At 38.3% G+C, this 15812-nt stretch overlaps 1 protein-coding gene and 1 pseudogene across 2 annotated transcripts; both read right to left on the reverse strand.

Annotated features, from left to right (window-relative positions):
- Positions 1-3517: 3517 nt before the first annotated feature.
- LOC140930663 (uncharacterized) lies at positions 3518-4619 on the reverse strand (annotated as a pseudogene).
- Positions 4620-5137: 518 nt separating this feature from the next.
- Positions 5138-8377, reverse strand: LOC140930664 (uncharacterized). 2 transcript variants are annotated; one of them, XM_073380380.1, is made up of 4 exons: positions 6139-8377; positions 5809-5862; positions 5422-5485; positions 5138-5180 (listed from the first exon to the last, which is right to left on the reverse strand). In XM_073380380.1, exons 1-4 carry the CDS (start codon positions 6539-6541, stop codon positions 5177-5179), a joined length of 525 nt encoding a protein of 174 aa, XP_073236481.1. In that variant the 5' UTR covers positions 6542-8377; the 3' UTR covers positions 5138-5176. The 2 variants fall into 2 exon arrangements, with proteins under 2 accessions (XP_073236481.1, XP_073236480.1); XM_073380379.1 differs by lacking the exon at positions 5138-5180 and having other exon boundaries at positions 5194-5485.
- Positions 8378-15812: the final 7435 nt, after the last annotated feature.

Here is a 15812-nt window from a genome sequence, read left to right on the forward strand (position 1 = left end):
AATATGAATGTCCAGAAAGGCTAAGCTTTTCCTCGGGGAATCTATTCTGAGATTAACACCGGAAATTATTGCATCATTGCATTAACATTACAACCAATTTTTCCTGAGGAAGCTGGTACGTCTGTACATAGGCTACGGAAAAATCTTTTTCGGTGAGTGAACTCGTGAAAAAATGGCCTTGAACAGGAACCTATCGCCTTAAAATCATACTATTTTGGGGAAAAATGGGCTAAATTTCAAATTAATAAACACAAACAGTCAAAAGTCGATTTGAGCTGAGAGATTTCGTGACACGTACTGAAGATCAGTGCTGTACCTGGTAGATGCTTTGCATATATGCCGAGGCGAGGAGTACTCACTAATACAAGCCATATAGCAATGTGCCGCGTTATTGGGTAGGGTTTTTGCGCTGTTTTGGTGCAAAAACGGGTATACACTTTGCGCATTTTAGTCTTGAATCAGGCATGATTTTCGACGGAGTCTATGAATATAGTTATCATTTCAATTCCAAATGAGTAAGAAAGAAAGAGAAATATGCGCATTCGAAATGAATTTGAAGAATTGTTTTGTTTGTACTCTAATCCAAATAATCATAACATAATTTCTGCTTAAAGGCCAGGTCTGAAAACTGATATGGAGTACCCCCCGGTATATATACAGTCAAATTGTTATGATTATAGACAGATCAATACATGATGAGAGTCACACCTCGATTATAATCTACAAAATTGGACATAACATTTTGTTCTGTCTGTATCAAATGTAAAGACAGTAATTGAACATTTTTGGTTTTTGGTTATTTTCTTTTAAGTGAATTATTAATGATTTTATACTAGGGACCTTAGCATCCTGCATTGGCAACGTGCATGAAAATGGCTTTTATTTTTTTTTGGCGATTATTACAAACTGCCCAGTTATTTAAATGTTACTTAATAATAATAATAATCATAACTTTATTAAGAGCCCATGACTGTAAATATCGAGAATCGCTGGCCAGGCTAAAAAAATCGACAATTCTGATAATTTGTCAGAAAAACCCCTTTGGGGAACCATCTTCGAAAAAAATATTTTTAACTTTCAAGAATCTATAGTGTTCGAGAAAATGAGGAAAAACGAAAATAGCGGTTTTAACCTAATTAATTATGCAAAAATTAGAGTAAAAATGGCCTACTTTATTGCGTCGGTACCGAGGCAAGATTCAAAGCTATAGAACAAAAATATTTTTGTTCAAAAGCATTTTATCTTTTCTTTCTATCCATGGTATGTTTTAAACCATAAACATGATTTTGAATTTTTTACGGTTTTTTAAAAACTACCACCAAGTGCACTTTTTAAAATGGGTAAAAAATGAGCAACTTCAGAGGCAAAAACATACCTTGGTATGTGTGATACCTAGCCAAAATGTATACTAGGACAAAGTTCAGCTCTGATATTAACAGAATATGAAATAAAAAATCTGGGTACTCCAGATTCGCCTTTACAAAATAAACAATTTCGTGACCACTAGTGGCAAAAGGTCACAAATTTGCATAAGTCAAATTTGTAGAGAAATGATGCCGCCTGACTTCTCTTTCTAGTTTCCGTTCATGGTATATTCGAAACGTAGGAGAAAGGATGAAAGCACCTTTAAATGAAGCTAAAATTAAGTAAAGGATCAGGAAAATTGATATCCCTGATAACAAATAGCTGTGAAGGTTGGTGGTGTGCACAATGTGGCAAATTTGCATAATGCATCTGCATATTCCTATCGTAACTGTCAGCATCATGCAATATTTGAGGCTTAAGAATAGCATAACCAAGAGAATAGCTAATGTTAAATGTTTTGTAATTAGTATGTTAGCTCTTCTTAATTGTACATTACAAAATTAAGGTTGCTCACAAATTGTTGTCGGGTGTTGGAGTACTGTATTCTGCAATTGCGTGACTGTTGTCAAACTCAGCACAGTCACACTTTATTTTTACCGGTACGATAAAAAAATGTGAGCTTATGAAGTGTGTAAAGAAATATTATTCATGTTAGATGACTTGACTTTACTTAATTCACCTGAATGAGTTTCGTAGCCATGCATCTTTCTTGGAGTGGGCACATGCTTTTATGGTACCGATAGTTCATTCATCAAGGCATTTTAGGGGATTTGCCATTAATACATTAATACTATACATCAGACCCTAAGTTTTCAATCAATAAAAATCCGAAATAGTTAATTTTCTCAGAAGTTTTTCAAAGTTATATTTTGGTGAAATTGCCAAGTCTAGCTTATTAAAAATAACGTAAGTAAAGACAAGATTAAAGTAATCATTGCCCCCTTTTCTCTCTTTTCTGAAATTCTTCCACCTCCTCTGTCTGCCTCTTCACTGTTTGTGCGTTCAACACTATTAAGTCCAGACATGATTTCGAACACCCAAAGTTGGTCAAAGATCGCCAAGTGGACCGACCCGTAATTGTGCCATTGATTAGCTGAAACCTTCATTGAATGTTCAATAGAAAAAATAAATCAGATGGAGGGAGTACTGCCGACTGGGGTCGTTTTGGTGTTTTTTTTTTTTTGTTTTGAACCAAGAATATCGTAAATTTCCGAAAATAAGCCCCGCGGCTCATATTTTTCAAAGGCCCTTTTTGAGGGGCTTATCTATGGAGGGAATTTTGTGTTTCAAAATCGATTGGGCTAACCTTATAGTTGGAAGGAAATTTACCGTTTTTGCTTTGTTTTACCTTGTATTTGAGAGCAATTTCCAAGTACAAGCCCCAGGGGGCTTATATGTGGAGGGGCGATTGAACGGGAAGTTTTTTGCGTTACAAGTTTGGGAACCTATATTTGAAGGTGCATATACAAGGAGCGGCTTATTTTCGGAATTTTACGGTATCCTTCATGAACCCATTCACCTTACCATTTATTCACCAGGATGATGAACTGATCAAATCAGCAAGGATGGATTTTTCCACTGGTACCTCATTCACCAAATTTTCACCTATCTTCACGTATCTTGACAGAGTTACACACACAAAAAAAAGCAACATTTGGGGTGAACGAATCTACTTCCAATTTTTCTATTCACCTTCTATTCTTTACAGATTAATTAAATGTCCCTTTCCTGAAAAGTTAGCCAGCCAAAATTGTTTCCAAAACAAAGACTGTGGGAAGACGATCAAGTGCCGAGCAACAGAAGAAGAAAGGGAAAGGGAAAAAAGAGAGCCGGAGAGAAAGATCGATATAGGTTTGTAAGAGACGTCCAAATTTTGGCTTCTATGAATGCGCCAAAAAAGCTTCTAAATTAGTGTACGTTCAATTTAGTAGTCTTGTGTTGCAAATCTCTTTTTCAGCCATTCCCACATCATGCTAACTGGCCAGCCTCAGTAATCGGCTCCTGCTAGCCTGTATAACAGGCGAGCGAAGGCAAGCCCGAAGCCGAAGCGAATGCAAGCGCGAACAGCGTGAGGAGCGTCATTAAGGGGTAGTTCTGGGGCGGAATGCAACAAACAATGGTATGTGGACAGGCCGTTGTTTTTTCTGCGTCAAGACATCGAGGCTGACAAGGTCATTGTTAACCTTCTACAAAACATAACTGTAACACTTGAAACAAAAATCACCATTATTATTCATTGATTCTAAATTCTTGAGCTGCATATGGCATTTACAAACTTGATGCTCATGGTGGATTTATGGGGAAGTTGTAACTTTAGGATTTCTTTCCTTTGACTGTTGGTGTGAAAGCTGTTGAAGTAAAAAGTGTATGTCTGTACGCAATTGCCTTACCTCATCACGAGTAAACTCTGAATTCCATCTGGGCCAATTGTCCATTGGAAGGTCATTTAAAAACTCTGAGAAGAATTTCATGACATATGCACCACAGTCAGTGTCATTTGGCTACTGGGGGACATCAGGGTAGATCACTTCCCCAAAGGAAATACTTTTTTTTTTGGCGTGGCTTTGGCAGCCCATTCATCTCACAGATAGTTTTTAACTAAACGCTCAACTGATGGACGATGTATTTTGTTTGACCTAAGAGAAGGCCTATTTGCTGCGTCTAGAATCATGATGGAGGCGCCATCACCACGGTTGATTTTGACAATTACTAACATCCAATGTGTACCTGTACATACTGGAATTATAACATACTCCTTCAAAAAAATATTTACACCCTTTGTCCAATTTCGTATCCTGTTTGGATTGAAACTGGCAAGTTTTTTGTGAAAACATGAGCTGAATATGTACAGTGTGTCTGTTGAAATATAAGGAGCAACACTAATTTCTTCAGCCTTGTAAAAAAATACAAAGTCAACTATGTTGTCATCAATTAAGAATCCTTGTTCTAAATTTTGAAGGTTATCACTGTCCACCTGCACATTCCCATACTTTGATCGGTACATTGTGAGGATGGCAGAAGGAACAAAGTTGATGCATTTTTCATCTTTAGTTGTACAACTTTTGCGCTGTATTTTGATTAACACCAAGGCCTCATATGATAAGTTGGTTCCATTATTTGCCTCTATGAAATCATTAATGTGCTTGGCAAGCGCTGCAAAATTTGAAAATTTTAATAAGACGGCTTTACCATTTCCATCAATCATCCCATTTTGATCCCTTGCATGTAAATCAAACATGAACCACTCACCATAACTGTTTATGCATGACACACAGTAGTCCTGGATTTGAAGAACACAAGGCCAGGGTAGTTTTCTTGGACGCTTTTTTCCAGGACCCTTTCTAAGGTCCAAACACCATCTTCACTCTCTGTTCCTTCTTCTTCCTCGTGCCTTGTGTTGCAACCAAAAACATCTCTCTCTACTCGAAATTCGTAATTGAAAGCTATCAATTTGATTGGTAACTCGTCAACATGCAACTTTTGGGTTGATTGAGTACTGTATCCCAGGCAACAGACACGGAAAAAGTGGAGTCTGTCCCCAACTATCGTCATTTTATCCAAATCACATTTCTTCCAAGAAGCAACTGGAAGAATGGTGCTATAGAGAAGGGATATGAAAGCAATTCCAGCGCACTGTTGACTTGGATAGAGGTAGAGAGGTTGATCACTGTCACCCTGATGGCTAGATGCAGAGGTGACCAGTTTTTTTTAATCTTCTTCATCTTCTGAAGACAGGTAATCATCTCTGATACCTGTCATCTGGTTAACTGTTTGTCTTTCATCTCTCGATTGCTCTCCTTTTTTAGGCTTCTTACCTATATGTAAGGAGAACATACCAGAACATGACATGAGCCACTTCAGTGTTTTTAAATCCTTTATTATGCTATTTTGTAGCCCATATGAATCTACACGCACCTTAAAGAAATCATCCATGACAATAGCCATGTAATATCTAGGCCTCAGGCAGTCAGGGTATTGTCGGGTTATGATTTTTTTATGGAAAAGAACTTTGTAGTTCCAGGTCTTTTGTCATAAAACAATTCTTACATGTAGTACCTTTTTGCAGAGCATGAGACATCTTTTTTTCTTTTGGACCCTCTCTCCTTGTCTCCCTTGCCATCTGTAATACAGAAATATATTCATTGCATTGAAAATTAATAAGAGGGGTTAACAAAGTTAACTAACTCTATTTGAAATATTAGTCATTACTTTTACGTTTTCCTTTCCATAAATCTTCGGTCATTTTGTCAGTGATTTGTTTAGAAAAACAAGCGAAAATGAGCAAAGAGAACTTTCTCACAACTGTTAACTAAGGGAATGTGTCCAGACAGAATGAGAAGTGTGTACAATTTACAGAAAATTATATACTTTAGATATTTTAGTGCGGGCTTTTTGATTAGCTGTCCCTTTATTCATAACATGATTTGTTGGATTGGATTATACCTTTAGTTGAGTCTTCTTTCAAGAGCTTTATTTTCTTCCTTCCTGTATATTCCTCTGAAAGAAGAACAGAAATTAGGTATCAGAGGCTTTCTTTCAATCTAATTGATACCATGATCTCCCAGATCAGATTACTATCAACAATTTCTAGCACATTAGCATTAGATTACAGGGGATTCTATCAGTCTCCATGTCTGCTGTTGCCTCTGTGTGATCTTAAACAAATTAGATAAGATATTATATTGGCTACATAGAGAGGTACGTTATCTGCTCCAATTCCCATTATAGCGATTATAAAAGAATACAGGTGTATAAAATGATTATTTGTATTACCTGTCTTTAATTCGTGGACATATTTCCTTTTAAGGTTAGTCTCTGTAGGAGTCCTTCTTGGATTATTTCCTTGGGTTTCAGGAGCTGATGATCCCTCTTTCATCCTGTGCTTTCTCAGACGACCCCTTTTTGAAACAGTGTGGAAAGTGACAGGCTCTTTAAAAGCAGAGCTCGGCAGCCACATGTCATCATCAGAGGTGTACCCTTTAAACCTAACTTTGTATTCTTCTGAGTGGAACTGCTTGTTGAGTCTTACTCTTAAAACCTTTTCCACTTCATAGTAGTCATCATCAGTATTTGTATCTGCAGTGCTAGCAATTTTCAGGCTGTCTTTTTCCTTCAGTTGCAGTTTGGCAATGCTGTCCTCAGATAATGAAGATGTGCCATCCTCATTCTTCACCATTTCAATTTCTCAAAGCACTTTATTGAGAGGAATCCACTCGGTCAATGAAATCTTGTAAGGAACATCATATTTACCTTGACTTACTTCAGTGTATGGTCGACCTCTCACTGACCCTTTATTTTTCGAATTTGCACTTATCTGTTCTTTCCCCTCCTCTGATTGTATAGAGAGAATGTGCAAGAACTCCACCTTGTCTTTGACCCTTACAGCCACGTCCCGGAACCTGATCACATCATGACTTTTATCTATCTTATTCCAAGCTTGAATAAGGGATTTTCCTACCCAGTGTCTTCTGGATCATTCTTTTGAGATGTACTACCTAGGTAACAGAACTTTAATAGCTTTGGAGATGTGCACATTATTTCCATCCTTTTTAATATACCATCTCATGTCGGGTGGGAGACTTTCACCTGTATCACTGTTGTGATCATCCTTGTCACTATCGCTATCTTCAACATCGCTGACAGAAGTGTGTGATGAAGGATCGCTATCCTCGCTGTCTGTTGTTGACCCTTTTGGTTGTTCTTCTTCTTCCACTTGCATGTCTTCGATGTCAGTTGCATTTTCTTTCTCGGTGTTGCTAATGACAGCTGCTGAATCAGCACTTGAGGATAATGATACATGTAATTTATTGTATTCTTTAGGTGGAGGGCCTACACTTACCATCTTTATACCTGTTGGCTTCTTGAAAGAATAAGGTAAATCCCATAACCTATGTGACTCTAAAAGAGTTGAAAAATCCTCAGGAAGAAACTTATTTATAAGTTCCTGTGCTCTTTTAACCCCCTCTTATGCATATCCTGCTGCTTTTTAAGGAATTCCTGGTAACTGTCAGGGTACTGGTAGTTTGTAGGTTTTGGGTTGCTAGTTGAACGGAAATTTGACGTTTTCCTATTGCTAGTTGATGGTATTCTGACTCCTTCATAGGTGGACAAGTCATTTATAGCTTCTGTTATAAATTGCAGATCCTTTGAACGATTTAACATATCGCCAAATGTTGGTGATGTGTCCAAAGTTTGGATATTAGTAGTTTTCCCTTGTAACTGGCCAATGATTTTTTCTGTTGAAATTGTACCAGAACGGTTAGGGGAGCATAGTGATGGGCCAAGCTCCTTGAAGTGCAAAACCATTGCAAGGCAATGTAAAGAAGCAGCAGAGAAGATTAGTTCAGCAGTCGTGTAAGCACCATAAGTAAGAAAATGTCCTCTGTTTTTCTTTATTTTGGACGCATTTGGAAGAGCATGTAGGCGCATCTTCTTCAACTCAAGGTATCTGCGCCATAAACGGAAAATGGTGATTCCTGTAGACACAGACATTTGGATCTGTTCTGGTGTACCAAATTCTACATTACAAAATTGTTCGGTGAGATGGTAGGCTGCGATGATGTAAAGGCATGTAGCCTGTGATCCTCTGACATGACTTTTTAGCATTTCAACAACTTTGAGGGAAAATATTGTTGGCAGTATCTGGTCTTTGATCAAAAAAGTTGATCAGCACTAGATCTTGAGCCAGGAACGGTATTGCTTCTTCTTGTTGTAGACATATTTCCATAAGTTCATGTAGGTGATTGATGGTGGCCACCATAGTGCCATTGCCATCCTTATACATTGTCAGGTCACGTGTGTCATATTTCAGATTTCGTAAAAGTGTTCTTCTCAGGTGGTCAAAGTCTGAGTATGCAATACTTGGGAGAGACCAAAAGTACGGAGCCACAAACCTTTCATCAGGAATACAGAGGCCCAAGTACATAATTCCTTCTTTTACAGTAGCTTCTGTTGGTGTCATAAGAGTGACCAATGCCGAAAGGGAAAATCCTGTTGAGTCTGTTGAATGCCCCACTAGTAGTTCAGGGGGTCTAGTCAGGTACAAAACGGAGCACATTTTTTTTGGACACCGCGGACATCACACGTGATGACCGCGTGAGAGTTACACGTGAGTTTCATGTTTAGGGTTAAATCTGTCGAGTGAGTTTTCCAAAACCTAACTAAATTAAATTTCCTAAACTAACACAAATGTTTACTTTTATGTTTAGGGTTAAATTAGTGGGGCGCAGTGTTTAGGGTTAAATCTGTCGAGTGAATGTCCTAACCTAACTAAATTTCCTAACCTAACTAAATGTCCTAACCCAATGTTTACTTTTATGTTTAGGGTTAAATCAGTCGGGCGCAGTGTTTAGGGTTAAATATTTGTCCTAACCTAACTAAATTTCCTTACCTTACTAAATGTCCTAACCTAACTAAATGTCCTAACCCAATGTTTACTTTTATGTTTAGGGTTAAATTAGTGGGGCGCAGTGTTTAGGGTTAAATCAGTCGGATGCAGTGTTTAGGGTTAAATCAGTCGGGCGCAGTGTTTAGGGTTAAATCAGTCAAAAAATTTCCTAACCTAACTAAATTTCCAAAACCTAACTAAATTTCCTAACCTAACTAAATGTCCTAACCTATCTAAATTTCCTAACCCAATGTTTATTTTTATGTTTAGGGTTCAGGTCACACTTGAGTGATTATGGGCAAGTTTGAGCAAGCCCATTGACGTCACACTTTGTTTTTGCTGACTCAGTTTTAGTTTTGTAACTAAGTTTTCCAAAACCTAACTAAATGTCCTAACCCTAACCCTTTTCCTAAGCTAACCTAATGTTTAATGTCGAGGGTTAAACAAGTTAATTCCATCACGGTTTATGTTTGTGATGTGTACTAAATTTCACAAGGTCACGGTTGAGTGATTACGGGCATGTTTAGGCAAGCCCATTGACGTCACGTACATTTTGTTGACTCAGCAGAATTTGTTTCTATTTTTAGAACTTGACATCATTTTATAATAACACAAGGTATAAAAGCCGGATATCTATAACCATACTCATTTTATTACGATACGTTGTAGTGAACGGAGCTCTCATCATGGCAATTACTTACCCACATCCCTGTCCGACCTGTGGAACCAAAATTAACAATCGAAGTAATTTCTCAAGACATAGAAAACATTGTGAGAAGAAAGTAGATCCTGTTCCATGTCCACACTGTCAGTCCACATTTACAAGAAAAGATGATATGTTAAGACATGTGAAGAAGTTCCACTCCGAAGCAGCCAAGCGGAAAGCAAAGGAGTCTGCTGAACTCTTACGTCTAGAGTTATTGCATGCAGACAAAGTCACACGTCTATCGGAAGATTCTCAGACTGGTGGCGCAGTTACTCGTGGTATGAAGCGTCCAGCTGAAGATTCCAATTTTGATGTCAAAGAATTAAAACCAGAGATTAAACCACAAGAGAAAAACGAAGAGTACAACAAGGGACCTACTCCGCTCTTTGTGGCGAATGTAACCAAATTAGGTTCTGCCAAACGCTGGAAACAAAATGCTGTAGTGAACCAAAAATTCATAATGACCCTTGATCAGCAACGCTCTCCGAAAGAGTCCGAAGACTTGAATATTGCTGCAACCCACGCTATTGCAGAAGCAACCGACCATTTGATTGAGGAACTCCAAATACCAGAAGATTATTGGATGACACTTCAGATCGGTAGTAGAGAGCATCGTAGGGATGGTTTAACAGGAGAAACGTGGAAAATTGATGTGGGCGATTTTACAAAGCGAGCTGCCATGACTCAAGCTGTTCTACAAAATCTTAGCCACGTCCTGAACAGCGGAGAGTTCATTACGAATGATGTCGGATTCTCAGCCTCGGTATTATTCAGCCGACCAGAACGCAAAGGTGGTAAACGGGCAATTGCAAGTCCAGGTCAGAAAATATGGGAACAGATGGCGAAGGAATCCAAGTGCGTTTGTGAAATAAAAAACAAGGATACTCTCTGTTGTGCCCGTGCCATCGTGGTGATGCGTGAGTATGCCAAACGCCAAGCAGGTGAACCTAACACGTTCAAAAATATTTCTCTGGATCGAGGAATAAATACCCAGCAACTAAAAGAAGCTAAAAAGCTCCACCAAGAAGCTAATGTTCCCGAGGGCTTATGTGGTTTAGACGAAGTGAATACATTTCAAGAGTACCTAGGCCAACAAGGATTTAGAATCATTGTAGTGGATGCTACACGGGGTGGTGTGATCTTTAAAGGAGACAAGTACGAAGACGAAAACAAAATTATTGCTCTGGTAAAGTCAGTGTATGTGGACGAACAGAACCAGGAAAAAGCCCATTACGATGGTTTATACAGCATTCCTGGATTTATGAACCGTAGTTATTTTTGCAAAAAGTGCTGCAAAGGCTACAATAGCGAAGACAGTGCCCATCACCGTTGTCAAGCTAAAAATTGCCCTGCCTGTAAAAGAAACACAGCAAATGATGAAGAGGGATGTCAAGATTTTACGTTATGGGCGAAACCAGATCGTAGCTGTAGAATTTGCAAACGTGAATTCTATGGTGAGCAGTGTTTTTTAGCACATTTCATTGAAACAGTAGAAGAAAACAAGGACATGAAAAAAACAAGAGAAAGATTAGAACAACAACTCCATGAACGTTTGACCCCCATCTTGGAACTGAAAAGCACTTGTCGAGATTTTCAACGATGTCCTCAGTGTATGGTGACTTACAAAGTGAACCAAGACTTTCCTCACAAATGCTTGCATGCACAGTGTAAACATTGCTTGGAATTTGTTCCTATTTACCAGCATAAGTGTTACATTACCAGTGAGGAAGAACAAAAATTTAAGAGAGCCTTGCAAAAATTAAGAAGCAAGAAGAAGAAAATAGAAACAATTTTGGGAACGATTGTTGAAGGTTTACCGGATCAAAGTACACAAGACGAGATTGATGCATTGATTGCTCAACGGAAGAAAAAATTAAAAGATTTGGATTACATCAATATGGGAGTACCCATGGTTGAAATCCAATTAGCAGATTTGAAGGAAAAAGTCATTGATGAGTTGTTAGATGAAGGAGTGTCATTAGAAGGCATTACTCTAGACATGGTCAACGAACGTTTACCAAAAGAAAAACTGACAAAGAAGATTTATGCGGATGATTTGATCTTTGCCGATATTGAATGTTTAATTGATAGCAACAAAACATTCATCCCGATTCTGATCTGTTTTACAAAAGGACGTAGCAAAACGATCTATCACCACTGGGGTACGAATTGTGTGAGTCTATTTCTCGACACAGTTCAAACATGGGCTGAAGAAGAAAAGCAGGAAAACGGAGGAAAAGGAAAATTACCAGAGTACACAATATTCTTTCATAATTTGAAAGGCCTTTATGGCGTGCTGACGACAAATACCCTGTACAACCAGAATTTAAAAGTCACAGATCAAATGGGGACAGGTACGAAGATGTTACACTTCAAGCATCACAATCTGATTTTCAAAGATTCATTGAACTTTTTGAATATGCCCCTTGCGGCATTTCCAAAAACTTTTGGTTTGACAGAACTGAAGAAAGGATTTTTCCCGCATAAATTTTCCCTCTTGAAGCATTTACACTACGAGGGCAAGATCCCAGACCTTGAGTTCTTTGAGCCCCAGCACATGTCTAAAGATAAGAAAGAAGAATGCGAAACTTGGCATGCAGAGCAAGTACTCAAGGGGGAGACTTGGAACTTTCAAAACGAAATGCTGGACTATTGCAAAAGCGACGTCCAATTGTTACGAGAAGGTTGTCTGAAATTTGCTCAAGACACCAAGAACGAGGCAGGATTTAATCCACTGACTCAATGTATTACGATTGCCTCCACGTGTCATTATTTCTGGCGGAATCACCAGATGCAGCCGAAAACCATTGCTGTAGAACCAGTGCAAGGATGGGGTGGCCTTAAAGTGAACCAAAGCAAAATCGCTTTACAATGGTTGTATTTGGAAGATCTCAAATTAGGAGGCAATAGAATCAAACATTCCCGCAATGGAGGAGAACAAGTACTTCAAATCAAGGGTAGCAGAGTCACTGTGGATGGTTATGATCACATAACTAAAACAGTGTACGAGTTCCAAGGATGCGAGTACCATGGATGCCGTAAATATAAACCGAATGGCAGGCATGTGAAAACCTTTCACCATCCAGATAGAACGGTAGAAGAAATTTATCAAGTCACCCAACGAAAAACTGAGCTGTTAAAAGAAGCGGGTTATACAGTGAAGGAACAATGGGAGTGTGATTTTAACAAAAAACTGAAACAATGTCCAAACTTGCAAGAGCAAATCGATAAAATGTCATGGGTTTCTCCTTTGAACCCAAGAGAGGCATTCTTTGGAGGCCGAACAGGCATGGCCAAATGTTATTACCAGCCAGGCAAAGAAGAAGAAATTTTATATGAGGATTTTACGAGCCTTTACCCCACCATCAACAAGTATGGAACGTATCCCATTGGGCACCCTCACATCATTGTCAACCCTGGGAACCAAAACATCCAAGATTACTTTGGAATTGCTAAAGTCAATGTCTTGGCACCAGAATAATTGCTGCATCCATTGTTACCGGTGAAGCAGAATGAAAAATTGCTGTTTCCTTTATGTGTCAAATGTACAGAGGATCAAGCAGAACAACCCTGGTTTGAACGGACCAATCTCTGTCCACACAGTGATAAAGAACGAATGATGACAGGTACATGGTGTACTCCAGAGCTGCTAAAAGCAGTCGAGAAAGGCTACCAAATCCTAAAAATCCATGAAGTATGGCACTTTCCTGAAGACCAGAGAAAAGAGGGGTTATTTGCACCGTATGTGAATACGTGGCTCAAGCACAAAACAGAAGCCAGTGGATGGCCGTCAGGGGTAGAAACAGAAGAACAGAAAGCCACCTATATCCACGATTACAAAGAACACGAGGGGATTGATCTAGACCCTGAAAAAATAGAAAAGAATCCTGGAAGGAAACAAGTTGCGAAGCTTATGTTGAACAGCTTTTTGGGCAAATTTGGCGAGAACGAACATCGCACACAGACAAAATCAATTCAGGATCCGGACACATGGCAGAAAATTGTTCAAGATCCTACCATTATAGTTAAAGATGTGCGTATTTTTAACGAGGATGTCATGAAGTCAGCACCCTGAAATTTGAGGATGCTTGTCAAAGCAGTGGAAAGATCAATATATTCGTTGCGGCCTTCACAACATCTCTGGCTCGTTTAAAGCTATATTCCGAATTGGAAAAGTTAAACGAGCAAGTGTTATACTATGACACAGATTCAGTGATTTACAGTTACAAGCCTGGAGAAGTGAAAATCCCTACAGGAGTGTTTCTTGGTCAAATGACGGACGAATTAGAAGGAGACACCATAGAAGTGTTTGGATCGGCAGGACCTAAATCGTACTGCTATCAGACAGCGAAGGGTAAAACGGAGTGCAAGAACAAGGGGACCAAGAGTTCCTTTGAAATTAACCAAGTGTTGAATTGTAACTCCATGACGCAGCACATTCAGAAAGAACTGTCACATCCTTTGGAGCAAAGAAGACTCATGGAAATAGAAATAAAGAATCATTTTGTTACAGATAACACCAACAAGACGGTTAGTTTAACAGATTTAGTAAAAGTGTTTGGTGTCAATTGGGACAAGCGCGTGATTGAAAAAGGAACAGGACTGACATACCCCTATGGCTATGTGAGGTTGTAATTTTTGCATGTGCTAAGTTTTTATTTTGTTGTAAAATAGAGCACAGTTGGCTTGATAGCGCGAGCTCTAGTTTATAGTGTTGTAAAATAGAGGTAAGGTCTGCATGGTGGCGCCAACCAATAAAGTGTGTTGTTGTTACAAATTTTTGTGTGTATGGTTATTGGTGTGAAAACTTCCCAATCCTTCAACCAAAGAGAAAAAATCACAAAAAACTTTAACAAGGAAGAAAATTCCCAAACCTAAAACCAAAGAAAAAATACCCTAACCCTAACCCTACCTCTAACCGTAACCCTAATTAGATCCATTTACGGCAATTTCCCGACAGATTTATTTTAAAAACTTTAAAAATTTGTAAAAAATTAGGCTTTTAATCAATCACTTTGATTTTTACACAACTTGTAGTCATTGATAATATGCATCGATGGTGAAAATTTCTTGGTATTTGATTGACAGGTTTTTGAGTTATGGGATGTCCAATGTGTCATTGACGGGAAACCACCAATGTTTGGGAGAATCGAGGAAGAAAAAGGGGTCTGGAGCCCAAACCTTGGCGATCGATGTTAGATTAGACCCTGATTTTATAATTTCAAGACCCCTGCTAAACCCCTAAATCGAGCAGACCATAATTTTCAAACTTTCAAAATTTTCAAGTTTGAGTCATATCTAGTGACTCTATTTTGGCTCAAAATAGAGACATGGTCTGATTTTTTGACCCTCTATCACTTGTTTGCATCATAACTCCCTCAAAAATAGGGGTTAAGACCTGAAAAAATTCACGGTGATAGAAGACAGATGTGGCCATTAATCTGGTAAGTTTGATGATTTTTGAGCAAAAATTGAGCTGCTGACGAATTTTTAAGTATGAAAAATAGGTGTTTTTTCGGCGTCGGGAAATCACCGGAGCTGTTTTTTGTGGGGTTAAGCAGGATAATTTTTTTCAAAAGCCGAAAAAAGGGAAACATATTGTAAATCTATGCCTTACGCATAATCTGACATACTTTTTGGTTCTAAACCCGGCACTGCGCCTCCGCAAGCCAACCATAAAGACGCAAATTGTCAGGAGATCACCATTTTTGGACTTTTTTGACCAATCTTATAAAAATAATCGTAACTTGAAGGCACTTACATTTGGGAGATTCAGATTTTAATGACTTTTAGTTTAGATGTTAAAAATTATTATATTAAAATATGGCGTAAATTAGTTAAAGAGAAACATGTTTTCAGCGACGTCGAAAATTGCAATTTTTTTTCTTTTTTTGATGCTGTTTTTTTTGTTCCATTTTCAAAAATTCGTAAAAAAATTAGTTTTAATCAAGATTCTCTAATTTTTCTCTGAGATACAGACCAGATAGTGGTAAAAAGATTTCTGCTTTTTTGCAATCAGTTTATTACATGCTTTGCGTGAAAAAAAATATCAAAGAAAATTTCGAGAAATAGAGAATGACGACTTTTTACGAAAGTCGGCAGATCACCATAATTTGATGTGTAAGGTATTGCGAGGTCACGTGACCGTAAGAAGTCAAACTTTTTGTTTTAACTGACAAATTTTTTCCTTGCGAACAATCTTATACAGGTCCCATACTTTAACCCCTTATATTTTCTGAGTAAAAAAAATTATATTACCCGCAATTGTCGGGAAATCACCAAAAAAATTAAAGTAAAGAAATAAGCCTATTACTTTCTGTAAATTTGTTGCACTACTCTCATACTTACCAGAAA

This window comes from Porites lutea, chromosome 3 (genome assembly GCF_958299795.1).
Source record: "Porites lutea chromosome 3, jaPorLute2.1, whole genome shotgun sequence".
Taxonomy (NCBI): domain Eukaryota; kingdom Metazoa; phylum Cnidaria; class Anthozoa; order Scleractinia; family Poritidae; genus Porites; species Porites lutea.

What these genes read in the sequence shown, in the direction of transcription:
- LOC140930664 (XM_073380379.1), bottom strand. Translation starts at nt 6,541, where the DNA reads ATGGTGAAGAATGAGGATGGCACATCTTCATTATCTGAGGACAGCATT. An exon ending in TGTCCACGAATTAAAGACAG is followed by an intron (nt 5,863 to 6,138) that starts GTAATACAAATA and finishes TTCTTCTTTCAG; the next exon opens with AGGAATATACAGGAAGGAAG. An exon ending in GAAAGAAGACTCAACTAAAG is followed by an intron (nt 5,486 to 5,808) that starts GTATAATCCAAT and finishes TCTGTATTACAG; the next exon opens with ATGGCAAGGGAGACAAGGAG.